This window comes from Ostrea edulis, chromosome 5, assembly GCF_947568905.1.
Source record: "Ostrea edulis chromosome 5, xbOstEdul1.1, whole genome shotgun sequence".
NCBI lineage: Eukaryota > Metazoa > Mollusca > Bivalvia > Ostreida > Ostreidae > Ostrea > Ostrea edulis.
The window spans coordinates 90493968-90517210 of record NC_079168.1 but is presented as its reverse complement, the minus strand read 5'-3'; the positions used below and the strand labels follow the sequence as shown (position 1 = coordinate 90517210).

Sequence of the window (23243 nt, the reverse complement as noted above, 5' to 3'; positions counted from 1 at the left end):
TTAGCGAACAATTTTGTACTAGTCTTGTCCAAAATATTAGACAGAGCAAACCCACAAATCATAAACTAGTAAAACATGTCAATTAAATATGCAGCATTTTTTTTTTTTTTATCAAGAATTCACTTATGTCAGAAGAGATTCACCAATTCAAATGATGCAAAATTTATTCAAAGCTATGCAGCATTTTTCGAATATGTTTATTTTATCAATAATTAAATCATGTCAATAGAGATTCTGTCACCAATTCAAATTTGTCACCAATTCAAATGATGCAGAATTTATTCAAAGCTTCTACGTGAGAAGAAAAAATCTCTTGTTCGACTCTTAACTCGAAAAGTACAGTAAATATACCGTGTTACACTGTACATGAAACAAAATTTACTTTCATTCATGTATCGATTCGATATATTCAAGTGAACGCGAAATAAAAGACACCACAGTCGTCCACATCTGCTTCCTATTTATAAAACACATGTAACATCATCTATCAGATCAGCTGAGAAACATATGCAGGTGATAATGGAAAATTGGTATATAGATATACAAAGTTGACGATAGAGAAGCTGCATGGAATTTGACATAAAGTTGAGTAACTGTTGTTAATTTGTCGATAGCATCTTTTATAGAATATAGACGCTATCTACAAATTAACAACAGTAACTCAACTTTATGTCAAATTCCATGCAGCTTCTCTATCGTCAACTACTTATATCTATATACCAATTTTCCATTATCACCTGCATATGTTTCTCAGCTGATCTGATAGATGATGTCACAGGTATTTCAACAATCTTGTTTAAAATCAGCATTTTGCTAATTATGTGGTTGTTATCATAATTAAAAGATTTTGTTTGCAAATATAACCTGTCATTATGTCGAATGCAGTCTAACATGTTTCATACCAGCTGTTGGACCGTTGATTATCTAGTGATTTTAATTACGGATTACTCGGTTTACCTAATCAAGATATAGGGTTTACGGCGATTGTGGCCGGTCAACTGGGGGGGGGGGGGATCCGTGTTTACCCACTATCTATTTGGTATTCTTTATATATCACGTCGCATTAAAAATCAAAACAGCTTATTCTACTTTTCCCGCCATGTTGGATTCTGCATTATACCCACTGACACGTGTAAACTACAGCAATTCATTTCAGAAAGATGAACACGGTGTAAGTAAATTAAGCACGCCCATTGTGCAAGCCAGATAACAAGGTGTACCGTGTATGTGTGTGGATGTGTGATTGAGAAAGAGTTGGGTGTTTAATAAGTCACGCATATTTATAGCGTGTTTCTACATGAAAATCAAACATAAAAATACACTTTTAAAGTAAGCAATGAATGAAATTTATTCATATTCTCTATCTACATGAAATGTATAAAATTCTCAGCCATACCATATTTCATATGTAGTAATCCAAACAGCACTAGTAGCATTATACTGATGATGACGCTCACTGACACGCCCACGGCGACTCCGAGATCTCCGTTCTCAACGTCTTTCAACGTTTCGTCAGATTCTGTGGCTGAATGCCGAAATTTCAAAAAACGAGTTACAGGGTTTAACGATTCAAGCATAGTTTCATAACACGGTAATGTATGTTTCTCTATTCTATGCAAAGATAAACATGTACATTATTATACATAATTTAATTGATCATTACACTAAATATTGAAGTTTCCATTCTGTATTAAAAATACAGTTATAACTAAAATTTTATAATTTATGACAATTCTCCATTTGCTTGGCCAAGTCTGTTTTACATACATTGTACATGGGGTAACCTTCGTTCATAAAAAGGTACAGAGTGAAAATAAGCTGCATCTATGTACATTTGTGGAAATGTCACCCGTTTGGTGTAAAACACCAGATTTAACATGTAATCGTGATACACTTGAATCCATATGTTCAATTCGTATATGTACTACAAGACCAGATGCTTGATTACAAAAGGCTCATTGGAAATAACTCTCACATATGTACCAATAGCAATCGATAATCTGACTTAATTATATCATCAAATTGATATCGTTTCATGAGAAAACTGTACATTTAAGATTGTTGACTGAGCATGAGCTATTCGAAAAATATCTTCCAAGTTCGCACACCAGTAATGCAGCATTTGCTTCATTAAACTAAATGATATATAAGCCACCTCAATGATAACTAAGCTGTTGAAGTTTAGGATAACTATCGAGAGAAACAAATCCTATGCGTTATTGAATCACTGGGCAGGCAGTCTTCTAGAGAAATCGAGAATGTGACTCAAGTTTATGTAAGACACAGACAGGCACTGACAGTTTGTAATTAGAAAAGTTCAAAAAATGAAAATCAAAGGCTAATGGGCCTTACACATGTAACAGTCTCCTGGGTATCACACAACAAAATACTTAAGGTAGCGATTACAATCCTTCACGTGGTTCAATCACACCGTGGCCAAACGTCATTTGAATACAATCATTCCGACGTAGGATATAATCGTGCTTTTAACACAGAATACAACTAACTCCTACGACACTTTACAGGTCAGATCCCCTACCACTTGCGCAAACACTTCAACACAGAAAATTCCGTGTAAATAGTATCTGCCGTTCGTTTTCTTCATTGTATATTTAAAGAAGAGGTACTGTGAGCAATGCTCACTAAGAATACCCCCCGCTTACCCCAATCTCCCAAAGGGTGTTGTTAATAGGTATAAATTACCTCTTTCCTGAGTGTAAAAATATGGTATGCCTTCGTAAAAGAAAATGGAAGATATACTCCGAACACAAATCCATGGTAAAACCTATAATTTTGACGTTGAGATCAAAGGTCAAGGTCATAAAGAGGTCATGAATGTACATGACATATAGTCTCATGGTGATACACCCATGTCTTATGGTATGACTGTCAAAACCCTATAATCAATTCTGACCTTGAGGTCAAAATTCAAGGTCATATAGAAGTCATGAAGGTGCCCGACACATCGTCTCATGGTGATACACTCATGTGTCAAATATGGTATGCCTATGTCAAAGAACAAAGAAGTTATAGCCCGGACACGAACCCATTGTAAAAAAAAAAAAAAAAAAAAAAACCTTTCATTTTGACCTTGTGGTCAAGGGTCAAGGTCATATAGAGGTCATGAAGGTACTTGACACATCGTCTCATGGTGATCCACCTGTGTGCCAAATATGGTATGCCTATCTCAAAGAACAAAGAAGTTATGGCCCGGACACGAATCTGTAGACAGACAGTGATTCCTATATATCCCCCTGAACTTCGTTCGGGGGGTATAAAAACACCTAAAATTCAATTACATCAATGAAAAGACAACATCATTACAAATGTATACCATAAACGTCAAGAAGAAAACATTGCAGTTAAGACGATAATTAATTACGATAATTACAATATAACGCAGGATACAACCAGTCCTAATACATTGACAATTTGCAACGATGCCTGTTTTTGTTATCTTTTGGGATGCCATCTGGGGTTTTCGTTATGTTTTTAAACTATGAATACTGAAATTCGTTGTTTATTACGATATATTCGACGTGAATTATAATAGTTTTAAAGGGGAAGCAATTTAAAGAGGGTTTTAGTACTGCATTCCATGCACATCGTTTCTAATAGCGGGTAAACTACAAGAACCAATCTTGCTGTGTTATTACCACAAAAGTAAACACATTCTACTAACAGTGGAAGTTCTCAGCGAGCAGAGTCCATGTATGTCAAATATAATTTCAATATTCACAAAAGTTGATGCCATTTGGCAAATTCGTAGTGTCTGACTACATTTAAACAATATCTACCTTAAAACTGAACAAGATTAGTACATTCAGCCATCATGAAATGACAGTTGGAAACAATTAGTACATGTATCAGTAACACATTACTTTGACTGATTGTATATTGCTTAACGTCCCGCTCGATTGAATGTAGTCTTCGTATATCTTGTAATAAACAATGAAATTCAATTATTCAAATTTCAAAAACGTAACGAAAACAGTATCCCAAAATATATTTAAAAAACACGCATCTTTTCAAATTGTCAATGTATTAGGTTGTATCCTAGTTATACTTTCAGAATTTTTCACTCATATGGATACGTCGCCATTGCCGGTGAAGGGCTACAAAATGTAGGCCTATGTTCGGCGCTTATAGCCTTTGAGCAGGGAGAGATGCTGCGACACGGGGCCTCAGTTGTGGTCTCATCCGAAGGACCGCCCCATTTAGTCGCCTCTTACGACAAGCAAGGGGGTACTGAGGACCTATTCTAACCCGGATCCACACAGGATGTAACACGTTACACATCCATATCTATCTATCTATAAGGAATATGTATATATAAGGAATGATATAACAATTGGCCAGTACTTCACAGACAACACATTTCTGAATACAGATGTACAGTCCCTAAAACGTTCTACTTTCCCCACTTGAACAACGGTGAACTCACGGTGAGCGAATTGTATATATAAAAATATCCAAAACAATACGCGATCAGAGCCGACGTTTGGTCGATATCTGATATCGTTATTCGGAATACGAGGTTAATTAACCCATCTACTGAACATGAACTCGGAGGTCTCAACACTCAAAAGACATTACCAGGTTAATTAACCCATCTACTGAACGTGAACTCGGAGGTCTCAACACTCAAAAGACATTACCAGGTTAATTAACCCATCTACTGAACGTGCACTCGGAGGTCTCAACACTCAAAAGACATTACCAGGTTAATTAACCCATCTACTGAACGTGAACTCGGAGGTCTCAACACTCAAAAGACATTACGAAATTTGCCAAATGACATCAACTTTTGTGATAATTGAAAATAATAAAGTAAAATTGTGTGAACACTCATATGGAGACGTCACCATTGCCGGTGAAGGGCTGCAAAATTTAGACATATGCTCGGCGCTTACGGCCTTTGAGCAGGGAGGGATCTATTAAATATCGTGCCACACTTGCTGTGACACGTGACCTCGGTTTTTGCAATCTCATCCGAAGGACCGCCCCATTTAGTCAGTAAGGGGTACTGAGGACCTATTCTAACCCGGATCCCCACGAGATATAAATATAGGAAGATATCTTGAGAACCCTTTCCTTGACATACATAAAACATGGAACACTGGTACATCCTAAGGAGTACACTACCTCTATTGATTTTGAGGTCACAAGGTAAGACTGGCATAGGAATATACTGCCCGCTCAATATCTTGAGAACTCTTTGCTTCACAGACATCAAACTTGAAACACCGGTACATTCTAAGGAGCAAATGACCCCTATTGATAATGAGGTCACGTGGTCAAAGGTCGAATTGGACATATGAATATACTGTCTGCTCAATATCTTACGATCCCTTTCCTTGATATACATCAAACTTGGTACATTCTAAGGCGTGCATGCCCCTATTGATTATGAGGTCTCACATGGTCAAAGATCAGGGGCCAAATTGGACATAGGAAGTTGTCCGCTTAATATCTTGAGAACACTTTACTTGACAGAGATCAAACTAGGTACACTGGCACATCCTAAGAAGTCGATGACCACTATTGATTTTGAGGTCACATGGTCAAAGGTCAAACTGAACACTGGAAGATATTGTGTGCTCAATATTTTGAGACTTTTGCTTGAAAGATTGATTGATTGTATCTTGTTTGACGTCTCTCTCGTGACTTTTTCACTCATATGGAGAGGCCACCAAGACCGGTGAAGGGCTTTAAATGTAGGCCTTTGCTCGGCGCTTACGTCCATTGAGCAGTGAGGGTTCTTTAGTGTGAAACACCTATTGTGACACAGTACATCCGAATGCTTGTTACACTTAAGATTTACTATAGATGTATTCGTTCAAACTTGATTTGTTTGTTGGTGTCAAAATAATCAAGCCTTCTAACAATTTAGATATTTATAAAGATTAGAAATAATGCCCTTTTTGCACTTGATATACGGGAAAATTCATGATATAGAATTATTAGGAGTAATGTCAACTTATAAAATTGCACATAAATTACAAAGTCTTGTCTTAAAATCTAAAATGGAGCTTACAGGAAAAGGCAACCTAACCACATTGTTGCTTTTATGAATAAAGTATTGTTGATATCGTAAATGACAGTCTTTAACAACAAAAATCCTTGCATAACGATTAAATCAATATTAATATTTCATATATTTTAAATTACCTGCCGCTTAGAAAGCAGCCATTTAAGTTTAATTTATGACGTCACACCGTCTATTCCGGTTTATTTCATTTGCAGCACTGTAAACATGACAAATCACAAACAGTTAAGAAGAAATTAAGAAAAAAAGACGTGCAGTCGAGTCTCAGACCAGGCAGACGGAACACATTACTTCATGTAAATATCTCCAACCTTATCTTGTCCTTGTGCAAATGGTGGATCTACAGTTCACTGTCTTTTCTTTCTAGATGACTTGGTTGAGTCATGAATTTCGAAAGAACTTTTTTCATATCTCCCCTTCGCATTAGTGCATTTAACAAAGTGGGGGTTATATATCATGTTTTTGAATAATTGTCCAAAATACTGAATTGTTATTCAAAATTTCGGGTAATATAATTCAATTGGTTTTAAGAAATAGGTACTCTGTTTGGGGAAAATATATCAATGAAATTAATGCATTACAACATCATTCTCTCTTGTGAGAGATTGTTACAACATATGAATTCGTTCCAAGTCCCAAGTACTTGTATTATAAATCTGAAATAGGGGTATAAAAATTACGATTTATTGGGTAATAGTCCATACAAAGTTAGAGTATCCTGGGGATCAGTATCGAACCAGTCCATACAAAATTAGAGTACCCTGAACCAGTCCATACAAAGTTAGAGTACCCTGAACCAGTCCATACAAAGTTAGAGTACCCTGAGCAGCTGTGCTCAAAAGCTGAGGAGACAACCTCCTAATAGAGACGACTATAGTCATTATTACTGTGCATTCAGTTTGATGGCAGAGTCTAAAAGTTTGAATAGAAATAATACATTTTCACTATGAACCAAAATGGCATGCTTTTATAGCACCGGAAATCCTGACCTGGGACCATGAAATTTACAATTGTAATATAGGTTTCCGTGCGCATCATACCAGTAACTATGCGTGCAGTTTGTCATCAGTCCCGGTAGCCTTGTCATCCGCAACCGGGAGGTCCAGATTCAATTAATGATCTCCGTGCCACGTCACATCTAAGACGTTTAATATACATGTAGGGTTTGGCTATTCTTTCGTCAAGCACTGATACGACAAGGTCCGTAACAACGAGACGATATGTAACAATTTGTTACATAGCGAAGCACGTATGGCGATGCTATTTAACTTTTTGTGGTTACATACATGTAGCATCGCCATTCGTGCTAAGCTTTGTAAGAAATTGTTACATACTGTCTTATGGATGGCAACGGCACATGCCTGCACCTTTTTTGAATAGTTCCTGGGGAAAATGTACAAACCTTTTCCTAGTTTGCTAGGCATGGAGCATCCAAATATGTTGCAGGCTTGTACAGCTACACCGTGCAAACCTCCAGTACCCGGGGGAACTTCAGCGGAGTGAATGGATGTATTCGTGTCACTGACGTTTGCGACAACATTCCATAATATATTGTTATATTGATATATAAGAAAATACTGAGGTGATCCTCCGTCATACCACGACTCCCACGTCACTGTCAGTGTGCTGGGGGATGATCTTACAGTTGAGATGATGTCTGGCACCACAGGAGTTGCTGAAGAGAAAGAAGAATAAATACAAACGACGCGGAATACATGAACATGCACGAAGAAAGACCACTCAAACAATAAAACTCCCAAAGACTACAAAGTGAATCTGAGATCTTTTAAAAGAGCACAGGTAAGATGTAAATGACATTTATTTACATTTCACCAATCTTATTTTGTAAATTTTGCTCTTAATGGATGCAGTAACTTCTTTGGCACGACAAACAATCTCATCATGCATGTTAACCCGACTGGTGATAAACGAGTAGGTGGATCCGTGATACACTTCTGAGCCGTTTCTATACCAAGTATAGGACCAAGGCAGTAGTTCCCTGTAGTATTCAGGAAACGTGGTAGAAGAACTTTGACAAGTCAGAGAGATACCCTCGCCATATTTAGCATCATTGTTTGCTTTTATTGTTGGAATTTCTGGTTCACCTACAAAAAAAAAACCCCGACAGATATTACCAGTGTTCGACACTTCAGGAATGGGCTCATATGGAAGATCCAAATTTTCTCTCTAAAAAAAATCACCATTTCAAATTATGAAATGAAATCGCTTGCGTTAAAATTTTAACTTTGTGTACTGTTTATTTTATTGCTTTTAGTGTGTGTGGAGTACCCGATGTACAATATGACGTGCATGATAAGTGCAGCATCCAACATTGTCCCTAACGGGAACTTCCCCTTGATTACATGCTTGATATCATTTGCATGTAAAGGAAAACAGTGACAATATGATATAAAAAGTAAATATAGAGCTCGTTAAATATATTAGGCGTCTATAAATAGCTCCAAGCGCATCAAGGGAATTCCTACGTGACGAAAATAACTTAGACGCAACTATTTAAATTTAAGTCTGAATAAAAGGTATCTGATATTTTTATTTCTCTTAAACTTATGACACGGTACTGTAGTAACAAAATACTAAGCTTTACACAGATAAAAACACCGCATGAGTCTGAACTGGACACCTGACTGTCACTTGATTTTGTAAACAAAGATTTAAAATCAAATAAGTTTGGTTAAAACAGGTGAAATAATGTATGGCATGTCGTACAGCCTCGTAAATACATACGTGCGATGATTTAACAGCGCTTTTACAAGGTAGAAAAAGTTGTTGCTATTCGGATCATACAACTTTAATGGAAAAACAAATTGATAAATAAAAGGCGAAGATGAACAAACAGTGATCAATCTCATAGTTCCTATAAGCAATACAAAATAGGTATTTGGGAAAACACGAAACCCTGGACACACCAGAGGTGGGATCCGGTGCCTAAGAGGAATATGCATCCCCTGTCGACCGGTCACACCCGCCGCGATCCCTATATCTAGTTCAGGTAAACGGAGTTATCCGTAGTCAAAATCAGCGTGCCAAGAACGGTCTAACAATCGGCATGAAACACATCAGACAGCATTTGACCCAATGGTAAGTTGTATTCGCAAACTAAAAACAATAAGACCATAGGATTTGCGAAATGCTGACTTTAAACGAGATTGTTGAAACCCCTGCACCATCAACTTGTTTGTCAATAGCCTACATCGATTTAAAAACTGACCATACCCAGAACAAGCTATTGCGTATCGAATCAGTTGAGATATATAAACACCATATACAGATGATAATGGAATACTGCTATATAAATATGGAGAAGCTGAAATCATCCCGTTTGTCATAAAGGTGAGTTGTTAGTTTGCCGTTAATATCTACTTTCAATAAAATATAAGTATGAAGCAGAAGTGGACGACTCTGTGGTGTCTTTTATTTCGAATTCACAGGCATATATTGAATCGACATATGAAGGAAAGTCATTATTGTTAATGGATAAAATGTCGTCGATATATCTAAATGTCGAATTGAAGGCCATAGCATGAAATGTATTCTTCACACGTAGAAGTTTTTGAATAAATTTTGCTTCATATGAATATAAACACAGGTCAGCTAAAAAAAGGAGCACAATTCGTGCCCATGGAAATTCCAATAGACTGTTGGAAGAACTGATCACCCAATACAACGAAGATATTGTCAATGAGGAACTCTACCAAATTTTGTATTTCAACTTCAGAGTATTTGTGCGTGGAATCAGAGTGGCGTTTAACAAAGTAATTTTTCGATGATTGATCACTATACATGAATGTTTCCGTTTTCCATTTTTGTTGAAAAATCAACTGTCTATGATGTCAAAAAGTCTATTTTTTAATTTATCGTGAGGAATGGTCGTGTAAAGTGTTGGAATGTCATACGTTTTGATGTTGTTGATTTGAGAAAAGTTTTACGATTTCAAGTGAACTAAAAGTTCGCTAGAATTTTTCAGAATCCACATTTGATTTACACCACTTCTGGCATATATAGTGGTAAAGTAAGGTTGAAATTTTTCCTTCACAGCTATTAATACTTTAATGAGGAGCAAAGATAGGGCTTGGTAGAGCACTTACTGGATCCAGCAATTTAATTTTGTTTGTAGTGGTTTTTATATCGTTTCAGAATCCAGTATAATATGGTAACTCGTATTCATTCGACCCATTGACTGGGATATTACATGTAAATGTGTCTAAAACTGAAGCATGGTTTTGAAGAATTACATCTTTTGAAAGGGCAGTTGCAGTATAGTACGATTGCTAAAAAGGGAATTAATGCCAAGTTCGTTTAAAATACAGTCGTAACAATGAACCTTACAAACAAAGACATGTTGTTACAAGCTTTGTCAGCTGGAACCAAAACATACTCCTGATTGATTGAATATTGTTTAACGTCCCTCTCAAGAATATTTCACTCATATTGAGAGGTCACCACTGCCGGTGAAGGGCTGCAAAATTTAGGCCTATGCTCGGCTCTTATGGCCATTGAGCAGGGAGGGATCTATTAAATATCGTGCCACACTTGCTGCGACACGGGACCTCGATTTTTGCGGTCTCATCCGAAGGACCGTCTCATTTAGTCGCCTCTTAAGACAAGCAAGGGGGTACTGAGGACCTATTCTAACCCGGATCCCCACGGAATCATATTCCTGATGTAACATATCTAATTCTTTTATCACTTCTGGTTTACTAAACACAGAAGGATAGATGATACGTACTTTTGTTTTGATATGTCTAATTCGGGATTTTAATATTCCTCTTATACTTTTAATAGTATGGATTCCTTGTTATAACTAGAATGCAAATATTTCCTTTCTGGAGAGTTTCAATTTTAACTTTTGATAGTTGTCCATCTGTGGGTTTCTGGCTAGATAAAGTTAACCATCTTCTTTGTATTTATATTTACCAGCAACAATCAGTAAAACGCCCCTTGTGTCATCTGCGCCGAAGCGTGACTGTCCCCCTACGTAGATCCCACTATCACCTGCCTCCACATTGTTAACACCGAACGTAATTTTTGTAGAATGAACAGGGTTGCTTTTGTACATGTATTTCATTGGATTACCGCTAACCACTTTCGCCCCGTCAATTGAAATGATTTCCTTCAAGCCCCGAACACTGTGAAAAAGTTTATAAGATCCGGACAACGGAAAAAATGGAATGCTCCACTGAATTGTCGCATTCTGTTCCTTCTGTACAATCAGCGTATCAGCTGCAAAGAGAAAAATGCTACAGAATTTGGTTTGAAATCTTATACTTACGACTCTTTTCATTTTAATGGCATAACCTACAAAGCTTTATATTGACATACATCATTAAGGTAGTACCGAACACCTGTAAAATCAATTTTCACTATATACATGTATCTTAAATTCATTGATTTGATAAATGAAATCTCCATAATACTAAATATTCAATTACGTTCTGAACAAACTAATATAATCCATGACATGTATTTAGCATTATTCTGAAAAATATGGAAGACATCCAATATCTTGGAGGTCTGGTAGGCTAAATCTTAAATGCATTTATTTCATCTTTGTGAGATATAATAACTGTCTCTACATAACTCTGATATTTGGACACATATGAAAGCAGTATTTTGTTTAAAAGCATAATGAATGTCAAATTTTAAGGTTAAAGGTCGAATATGATGATGTCATTTGCAAAATGTGCTAATCTTTTTTAAATAAAATTTTCTAAATTAAATGTCCAAAATCCTAGGTTGAATTTTTTTTATCTTAAAATATATCATTTCCTGGATCATTTTATTCATTATCGGAATTTTTGTCTTCAAATTTTGATTTTTACATTTCCATTATAGAGATCTTTATGTAGCATTTTTACGTTCAAGATTTACTGTTGTCGAGCCATGTGTGTTACATTGTAAATCGTGATGTACACACATATATCAATTACAATACATTTCGTTGAGATTTACAAATGTAGTAAGAAATAGATTGGCATTATTAATTTTTGTAAATCTCTGTAGATAATGTGTAGGGCACATTCTTATCACGAATGTTTAATTTCACACTCTTCTAACTGGGGTCTGATACCCTATATTTGAAACTGTGGATAGGATAGATTTCTTTTATATCATGCATAGTAAGAGATTTTGTTCCTTAGAGCAAAATATTAAAGCCTTAAAACTTGAATAAGAAGAAAAATAGGTATCTATTTGGTACTACCTTAAAAGCAAATACATATTTCTGAAAACATTTTCATTTCTTTTAAGCCCATATTTCATAGCAAACCAAAAAGTCTATACGTTCTGTTATATTTTCAGATACCCATATTAGGAAATGGTGGGGACTGTGTGTTCTCAACATAGAAAAGAAAAAAAAGTGTTGACCTATTCCGTTCTACGTGTAGAGGTTGGACAGTGGCTTAAATCATGGTTGATTGTCTTCAGTGGAGTTATGGTCATTGAACTTTGAAAAACAAATACGTTTTTTCACAATCAATATTTGTATTCACCTAAGGATGGGTGTTAAAATCCAGAAAGCGCTAGTGATTTGAATATATTTTGGAACTGCTTTTTTATTTATCTTCACTGACTGTGTGATATCAACTCTTTATATATTATATATATATATATATATATATATAACACATAAAATATTGATCATAAGAACCTTTAACAACAACTCAAAAACATTTATCATTTTTATATCTCAATTATTAAGGGGAGATAAAAATAAGAATTTTAATTCTCGCATTGTTGTATAGTGAGTGTCAACTTTCTTTTACGTTTATCAGTAAACACAATTTCTAAACACTTGAATAAAACATTATCTTGTACGTATCCAAATATTGGGCAAAAAAAGATGTATTTTGCTGGTGGTAATCAAAATTATTAAAGGAAAACGTCGTCAGGGAATCCATCACATCTGTACCAAATAAGTCACAAATATTGAATTTGGTTCCAACAATTAATTTATATTTGTTATTCAACAACTTCCAAAAACCTACGCACGGTCAACATGTAAAACGTAGAATTTATTTTGATCGGCCTTTAAAGAACTTTTTGTTCTGAAGTAGCCTTAGGGGAAAGGTTTGGATGGTTTTGAAAGTTGCATCATACTTACGATTGTTAGTGAATACAGAGCGACAAACTTCATGCTGAGAAGCAACATCAACTTCGATTGTAGAATACTTTAAACAATTTTTTAATGTGTATGTCTGATTTTCAACATCATTGCGTTGCAACATCCAATCAGCACCACTATGACTGTTCAGAGTTACAAATACCAGCACTTTTCCAGAACCCGTTGTCATCAATGAAAACACAGCATTACCATCTTTAAATTTTGACTTTATTATGTTCCTTTCTGTGCCTATTGAAATAACAGAATAGTCAAATTACGTTCCTATAACCGATATTAAATTACATGCACATTGTTACTTAAACAGGGAAACTTACAGTTTGGTTTCACAATTTTCACTACATCACTGTGATCTGAAAGTAATTCCTCTTTGGCTTGACAAGTGATGAAATCCTTGTAAAGATTTTCGTCTACGCGTAATCTCAATATTTTTCCTGATGTAATATAACTGTTGTTCCTGTACCACTTGTATGTGATGGACGGAAACTGCTTATAGAACACTGGGGTGGAAGTAGATTTGCTGGAACATTCGAGAGTGACGTCATTTCCTGGACTTACGGCAGTTTGTCCTATGATATTTGGTTTTTTGGGTACCCCTTAAAATTTAAAACGTTACCTGGCATTTATATTTTTATCAAATATTTGAATTCTGGTAGTTTGTTTTTCTAGATGAAATCAAAATGTACTGATTACTTGAGGAAATTTCGTTACTTAACTAGATCCACTATTTCTATCGATTTTTTAAACTATTACAACGTTAACTTTAATTTACATGTGTAATAAGATCGCCCCCTTCAGGAATGTACAGTCATGTGTAAAGTGGAACTTACCAAATACAACAACAAGGATTCCAAATTCATTGACGGTCGTCGCCATTGACACGCCTCCTTTATATGTTCCGGCGTCTGCAGTTGTGATATTTCTAATTCGGAATTTCACATTTGTGGAACTTGTCGGTGTACTCAGATAAATGTATTTGTTTTGGTCAATGCTACTTGTGTCTTGTAGTCCCACCTTTAAAATTTGTGTATTTGAATGAAAAATTGCGTACAATCCTGTCAGCGGAAATGCGTGGATATTCCATGAAACCATCCCAGTGTCACCTTCGTTGAAGAATTGCTTGTTAACTAAAATCAATTTTAAAAATCTGAATTAAAGCAAATCTAACATTGGAACAGTACAGATCAGCTACACAACATTTCTTTTCGAAGCGATTGTAGAGCGAAATGTCGCGATTGAATGAAGTCAATAGGGGTAGGACCATTGTTCTGATAATGCAGGGGAATTCGCAACGTCATGTAGCCCAGTAGTATGGTGTATATGAGACCACATATATCCCGTTTAGTTGGGCGCATCAGAGCCACGGGGATATTGGGTGACCGTCCCAGGAGCGGACGGATAACCGCGTCAACCGATTTCGGACGACGACAGAGACGACACGCCAAGTTGTCGACCAGTGTGTCCAAGAACGGTTAGGAATAGGTTGCGGGAGTTTTATCTAAGGCCACGACGTCCCGAAGTTGGTCCGACATTTACGCATAGGCGACGTTAATGTCGATTGCAGTGGCTGCTTGCACATGCACCTAATCGGTTTCGTTCAGTACATTGGAAACGCGTGTTGCATCAACTGTATGCAGTAATAATGAAATAATTGAAGAACCCAACGAAGAAATAATCATCAATAATTTAAATAATGTAAGGTAATAAATATCGTAAATAAACTTGCGTTTCTTTTTTCCCTCACGTAAACATTAGGAGGTTACACGTCAAGTTTCATACTCCTTCGATCGAAGCGTAGCGAAAAAAGTACCCGAAAGAGAAGGTCTCAAGACGTACAGAGGGAAACTATAATAATCCTCTTTGCTTTCACTTATAAGTATATAAGTATTACATGTATAAGTATATAAGTATACGTATTTTTCAACGATGTCTTTGACATGTACATAACTGATGAACATTAATGGATCTACCTTTGGTTTCAAATTGAGACTCGGAAAAAGAAAAATTTCGATATCTGTGTTGTATGGTTAATTGTATACTGCTATAGTTAAGCACATCCGTTATGGAAAATTTCATTTTTTCGACCCTCGTCCAAGGCGTAACAACTCTTGAATCCCCAGTAAATGTTGCATACTCCTCCATGACTTGTGATGGATCTGGTTGATTCCAAGAAATTTGTACGCTTCCATTTACAAACTTTATTTTTATTTCCATTGGTCGTGCATCTAAATTTAAAAATCATAAAACTAATTAGAATATGCCAATAACATTATTTTTGAAACGCGAATGCATTTTAATAATAATAATAAAAACAAGCATTCTGAGAGTATTGCATAGCAAAACATATAGTCCCCTACCGGAGGCAAAAATTATTGGACTGCATCAATATTCAAAGTTCTTTATGAGACCAAGGTTATGGTAAAAGGGAAGATTGAGAAACCAAGATAGGAATGGTTGGAAATCAACTACTATTCAGGTAGAAAGACTAGACAAGGAAAACTTCAAAATCGATCTGTAACTTGTAATGGCAAAGCAATCATCATGATGTACTGAATATCAAATGAATATCTGCAAGCACATTAAGAAAAGTCCAGAAAACTGATAATTAATGTTATTTTTTAAGTCCAAGGGCCATAACTTAATGAAAAATCAATGGACCGAGACAAAACTTGACCTTGTTCTGTAACTTGTTATAGCAAAGCAATGTACCTAATATCAAATGAATATCTGTAAACACATAAAGAAAAAGTCCGAAAAACTAATAATTCATGCTATTTTTTTTTAGTCCAAGGGCCATAACTTAGTGAAAAATCAACGGACCGAGACGAAACTTCAACTTGATCTGTAATTTGTTATGGCAAAGCAATGTACCAAATATCAAATGAATATCTACAACCATGTCAAAAAAAAAAGTCCGGAAAACTGATTTGCAGGACTGACGGACAGACAGACGGACGGAGCGCAAACCTAAAGTCCCCTTGGACTTCTAATATTCAGCAAAAGTATAAACAAACTATCAACAAGCTGTCTTCTTAAACTAAATTGTTTATACTGAGGAAAGGCTTTACATAATATATGTAACATTAACACAGTATCCTACATGTAGTGCCCTGGGGTTGATAAATTCACAATTTGGGTATATCGTTTTCTGCTTTTCCTCAATATATATTTAGTTTTTATACTATATCAGCTAATTTAAAGAAGTCTTTCAAATGATCAAGACGATAATCACTGTAATAAATTTGGCTCCACCCTGAAACCAAACGCTTACCCCCTACGATATTGAAATTTACAAATGGTAAAAGACTACCTACTCCTTCTAAATATCTATTTAGTTTCAATTTATTATCAATATCATGAACGAAGATATTATTTAAATGTTGTACATTTATACACTATATATAACAAGTTTGGCCCGGCCCTAGAATCGGAACCACTACCCCAGGGATCATGAAATTGTAACAATTGTTGTAGAGGCCTTTCTGCTCTACAACACTATATATTTAGTTTTACTTGGAGATATCCGGTTGTAGTGAAGAACATTTTTGAAAATTTGCAAATTTTTGTCCCGTCCCTAAGACCATGGGGATGCAGGAGTCCTGAAATTTACAATTTATGTCCCCTTGTCTCAAAGATGCTTCATACCAAATTTGAAAGGAATTAGAATGACAGTCATCAAGAAGTTAAAAATATTGAATTGTAAATCACTTACCACTTTGACCCCACCCTGATACCAAAAACCCAAGTCCTAGAATTATGAAATTTACAATTTTGTTAAAGGGTGTCCTGGAGTCAGAACCTCTACCCCGAATATCATGAAATTTACAATTTTGGCACATGCCATCCTGCGCTACATCACTATGCATTTAGTTTTTCCTCGACATTGCGGTTGTAGAAAGATGTTTGAAAATTGGTCAATTTTTGACAGTTTATGCCCCGCCCCTAAGGCCCCATATGTCCTGAAATTTACAAGTCATACTCTCCCTGTCCCAAAAATCCGTCATACCAAATTTGAAAACAATTGGAACGTTATTTATCAAGACGTTAAAAATGTTCCAATTGTTAACGTAAGACGGACGAGACCATTTGCAATACATGTAGGTCACCTGAGTTTACATGGAAATATTCCATTATTAAGTCATTGCTAGAGCCGTAACGAAATAAAATGGATATGAAATATTTTTATCTTTGACCTTTAACCTAAGAATATGGGGTCATCCTTATATTCAATCTGGACCTCATCGCTCAAATTCAACGGGAGCAATCTAGCTTAAACAAGATAATTTTGATACAAATCATCAAATCAGCTGCTAATTTTTTTTAAATATTCTAAATTTGTTCCAAAGAAACATACGGAAACTGTCATATTAAATATTTGATTTAAAATTCGAAACAAAATGATCATGAAACAATTTAATTTGAATACTCACTTTAAAAAAAGGCATTACGTGTACAATCATTTAAGTAGAGTACTTTAAGAGTTTTCAAAAAATATAATTATATGAAATACTCATATTTTTTATTTCAATATTGCATGGATGTATCCGTTTAAAATTCCAACAGGAACTTAAAATAAATCATTTTAAATTCAGCAGGTGCGCCTCAAAAAAGATCTTAAACTTACGAGTGCTGCAATTATCATGAATATCGAGGATTGATTGTATATTGTTTAATGTTCCTTTCGGGAATTTTTTTTACTCGTATGAAGACGTCACCACTGCCGTTGAAGCGCTGCAAATTGAGGCCTATGCTCGACGCTTACGGCCTTTGAGCAGGGAGAGATCTTTATCGTGACACACCTGCAGTGACTTTGTGGTCTCATCCAAGGGACCGTCCCATTTAGTCACTTCTTACTGTGCAGTAAAAATCTATTCTTATGTATTTCTTATGTATTTATTCATGTTTCGTTTGATTATATTTTTGAAAACTTTAGTAAATTTTGGATTAAGTAGGACTTCTACTGCGCATCGGATTGAGTTGTTTTTCTTTTGAGCATCAGATTGAGTTAATATTTTTGTAACGCTAAATTTCATTTGTCATAAAAAATAAAAACCTGTGCATACATGTTTCTTGTCAATCATAACATCACGTGATTCATCACGCTTGGCTGAACAAAGCAGTCCCGGGGTCTGCTGGACTGCTTTCTAGAGCAGTCCCACTCTTTGAGAGAGCAGTCCCCGGGACTGCTTTCTGAGACTGGTTGATACTGTATGGCGTATCTGTGGTAAACATTTTGATACGAATTTGAGGGCAGATACATGTTACGAATGTTAAATTAAAACTTTTCACTGAAGTTAGATAACCTCGTGTTTCTGTATTTGACTGGAATCCCCATTGTATTTGTGTGGAATATTAATGAGATCCATCATTTTCAACACTGCTGCGCATGAGCGCAGGAAAATACAGCGTGGGAGCCACGTTGGAAAACGTAAGTGTAAACAAATATTTTGTTATAACAAAATCGCGATTTTATTTCGAAATTTAAGTTTTTTTTAGTATTGATCGATAATTGGGACATTACATAGTTAATACAAAGATTTGTGTTGTTTATTTTGTGTTAACTTAGACACACCGTAAACTCGGCGACAGCTATTGGGGCCACATAAGGGGTTTTTCTATTTATTTCCAAGAATGAAAAGTAAATTCTCTGTAAAAATCGCATCAATATTAAATAGTTTTAGTTTTTAAAATTTAACAACATAAACTCTATATTTTCTTTATTCTATATACTGAAAAGTGCCCCCAAGTAGTTAACTTAGCAATTAACAGGTATATTGATGGGATATTTATTTTAAGGACAATACACAAAGGAGACCATTAATCATATTCAACATCACACGGTACATAAATATTAATTCTTATGTAAGTATTTTGTTCCAATCATCAATAAGTTCTGTAATGTCTCCATGAAATGATATTAATTTGAATTAATTTTAAGTCAATTGGGAGTTAAAACAAGGTAGAAAAAAAAGGTTTGAAGTTTATTGTATATACAAGTGATTGAAATATAATTGCATTGACATGACATATTTCAAAGTTAAATTACCATTCTACTTGTAAATGATACTCATTTACATATCACTTCCATTTACTTGGAAATTTGTAATTACACTCAATTACAATATATATAATACCGTGGGGATCCGGGTTAGAATAGGTCCTCAGTACCCCCTTGCTTGTCACAAGAGGCGACTAAATGGGACGGTCCTTCGGATGAGACCGCAGAAACCGAGGTCCCGTGTCACAGCAAGTGTGGCACGATAAAGATCCCTCCCTGCTCAATGGCCATAAGCGCCGAGCACAGGCCTAAATTTTGCAGCCCATCACCGGCAGTGGTGACGTCTCCATATGAGTGAAATATTCTCGAGAGTGGCGTTAAACAATATTCAATCAATCAATCAATTGCCCTATCCCTACTGATGGCGTATGAATATTAATTTGAAAGTTTATTCCATCTATCATTCTTTCAGGCACACATTGAAGAAATGACAGATCAAGATCGAGAGAAACAACTGGGAGAAACCACTTCAGTCATGTGTTAGATAGAATTTCACATGGCGGCTACCATCCAAAAACCTAGAGATTCACCAATGAAATGCCGACACAACCAGAAAGACTTGTGGAAGATCAAACAGCTGTCAATCCAACTTGCCGGTACATTTCTATGACTTAAATTCCATTTTTGCCAAATGCATAAAAAATGAAAAGCATAATTAAAAAAATTCCTCCTTATATTTCTATATACATGTACATCGGTAAATATGTTATCATCAGATGATTTCAACATCGTTTAATTTTACACGCTATTTCATCGGTTGAAAAATTATTGGAATATCGTATCTAACGGGGGAAAAAATAAATGGCCGGAACTACTTTCGATTGGAATGTTGAGGATTCCTCTGGATGCTTCGTATTCATATATAGATTAGGGAATCCTGAAAAGAAAATTTATTATGACAATTCTATCGATCTATATAAATTTATTAAACAAAAACAAACAAATATCAAATAATATGAATAATAATTAATTATGCAAATTGAAATAAAGATGACTATTTGAGGACATCCCCCCGCCGCAAATATAACAACACACGTCTGCTTCTACAATCCCGGGCTGAGAGTTAAGTGTATTCAACCGAGGATGACAATAGTCCAGTTTGCACCTTGCGACAACTTCCATCATGTCACGAACCCAAATACCAGATACAACGCACACTGCCTCAGAGATACTGCAATATCGTAGCCTTTAACGACTATGGTTTCGAACTTCGGCATAATATGTTTTTTAGTGCAGTGGGGACCGAAACGAAGCTTCCGTATGACATTACAACAGCTGTCACAGCCTTTAATAGAAATTCACTGATAAAACTCTAAAAACCCTCTGTAACACCCACTTGTTCACTTGAAAGCCGTGACAACCCTCAAGAGACCCCCACCTGGCATCTCACATCATGATTACGCACGTGTCCCACGCTCTCCGTTAGTACCGACATTGAACTTTGCATTTGATTCCAGTTCCACTCAACAAAATTCCAGCAATTTTCTCTCAACAGGACTTATCTTTAACTCATCCTTTTAAAACTGCATTCTTGAGTCCACAAGAAACCCGTTTGCTCAACAGTAAACAGTTCGTGAAAGTCGCCATTAGGCCTAACGGATTTAGGTTTTGTTGTTTGGTTTTTGTTTTTGTTTTTTTTGTTTGTTTTTTTTACAAAGTTGTGTATTCACAAATTATTTCGCCCATCTCGAAATGACATATAGTGTAGTCCGAGAATAACTCGTTAATTCAACTCAAATCATATAATAACAGTGCGACGTTTAACTCTGGACACGACAAAAGTCTGGAGTTTCGCCAACCCTTTTATTAAGAATACAAATAAACCCTTCACAAAAAAAGATGGGATTTTATGTTCACAAGACATGCACCAACATTTACACTTGCACCTATTGTAGTTTTTAAGATATTTCACCTGAAATCAAAAAATCCCATGGGATTTTGGAGGGATTTTTAATCCCACTTGGGGGATTTTCACTCCCACAAAAAATCCTATGGGAGAAAAAATATAATTTCTCCCATAGGATTTTAACTCCCATATTTAAACTTAATATGGGATACAATGTCCCATAGGAGGAAATGTCCCATAATGAACATGAAATGGCAGTAAATATCCTATTTGAGCATGAATGGGAATAGATATCCCAAATAAAACACAGGATGGGATTTTTATTCCATGAATATAACAATAAAACAGAAAATTGTATCTTAAAAAGTGTTGTTTGTCATGATTCTTAAAATGTACTTAAAAGCCAAGGCATGGCATTAATTTTTAAATATATATAGTAATTATAAACTCTTATGTGTAGGCCTATGTGTTTGTGAATAAATGTCTAAAAAACATGAGAGATAATAAAAGATATTAGAGCTCTGCATTACTAAACTTTTCCCCATGCAATTTTAATTGTATACATATAACCCTTGCACAAAAATATCCATATAAAATTGGACGGGACTATATTATTGCAACAAGCAGACAAGAACACTATGAAATACTCATTCACACACGGGCACTGTAAGTTAATGTAAATATATAGTATGTGCATGTATAAATATATATACATGCACATACTACATGTATCTATTTACATCAACTTCCATTGCCCGTGCATTCACATGCAGTTGCTCACATTCACTATTCACAACCCTTCATATGTCGTCAGGTACTAAAATATGTTCACAGGAACCGGTAATTTTGTCTGTATTAATAATAGTGTGGGTATATACCATATACCGTACCATCCCCTAATCAGCTGCTATTGGGGGGGGGGGGGGGGGGAACCTACAAGGGCTGATACTTCACTCAAAACTTCGTTTCAAAATAGTTCTTAAAATTATCGTCACCCACCATCCTTGTGGTTTTATAAAGGGTAGCAGTATTATTACTACAGATTAAATTACCAGTTCCTGTGATATGTTGTTGAATTACGGAATAGGCCTAGCTTACAACTTGTTTACATATTCTAAAATTAGTGTTAAGTGCTTCCGGTGAAACATGAACTCTGCTAGGTGATGCTAAGTTGTTTAGTGAACCGAATCAGACATCTCAAATAAGATTCTCGATTATTTAACAACACAAGAATCGTTTTACAAAATGCATGCTTCGGTCCATCTTTCCCTCCCTTCTACAATCGTATTCATTCTCAAGTCAAAGTACTTTCTCCGATTGCTACCTTTACATTAAGCGTCGAAAAGACTTTGACAGGCGTGTCCGAATAAACGGTTAACAGACGTCTCGACTCTAGGGAAGTTCGGCTCTAAGTGTTCTAAACATCTCGAGCGATTTTATAGTGATAAACTTATATGATTTTCGACATTTGTGTATCAATGTTTTATTAATATTGTAGACTTTTTTTACTCATAAAGCAAAGCAATGTTATCGCAAATTTTTAGGTCTACTTACAAATGTATTAACCCCGAGATCCGCCACTAATTAGTTACACAAGTTGTGTGGATACAACAGTCTTCACTTATCATTTTAATTTCATTGGATGATAAAATAGATGACGTTAATATTTTGAATACCTTGTATACGCAAAAGAATTTAACTATACGATGTTTATTTTTCAAATAATAACTTCAGTGGCGAATGGGCGGATCCCCCGTCCCATTCCCATCCCTCACGCATAGTACTAATTATTTCCCCAGCCACTTAATGACCAGATATACACGACTATTGAATGTAAAGCACTGTTCAGTCATTGTGTACTCCCAATTAATTAACAATCTACCCTCGTAAATCATAATCGTTACGCTTCGTTGGACATGAAACCTTAAATCAATCCATTGACACTACTTAGTCAACGATTTTGTATTGTGATACATTTCTATGATTTCGGACATTTATATATCAGGATTATCTGATTTATTTATCAGTGTTCAAAAAACAAAGTACATGTACCGTTACAACGATTTTATACCTACTTCTTATAATACCCCCCTGGATACGCCACTAGCTAAATTAATTCTGGTGATGCCTATAACAGCGGTACATGTACTCA

At 35.6% G+C, this 23243-nt stretch overlaps 1 protein-coding gene across 1 annotated transcript in view; it reads right to left on the bottom strand.

The window, feature by feature from the left end:
* The window catches only part of LOC125652294 (uncharacterized), a 44639-nt gene that overhangs the window by 5452 nt on the left and 15944 nt on the right, over positions 1 to 23243 (bottom strand). Inside the window, exons 2-9 of the mRNA XM_048881369.2 lie at positions 15158 to 15412; positions 14018 to 14314; positions 13505 to 13783; positions 13170 to 13418; positions 10985 to 11290; positions 7876 to 8154; positions 7452 to 7724; positions 1397 to 1525 (exon numbers count right to left, since the gene is read on the bottom strand). Coding sequence (XP_048737326.2) covers positions 1397 to 1525; positions 7452 to 7724; positions 7876 to 8154; positions 10985 to 11290; positions 13170 to 13418; positions 13505 to 13783; positions 14018 to 14314; positions 15158 to 15412 — 2067 coding nt within the window. The remainder of the gene's footprint in view (positions 1 to 1396; positions 1526 to 7451; positions 7725 to 7875; positions 8155 to 10984; positions 11291 to 13169; positions 13419 to 13504; positions 13784 to 14017; positions 14315 to 15157; positions 15413 to 23243) is intronic.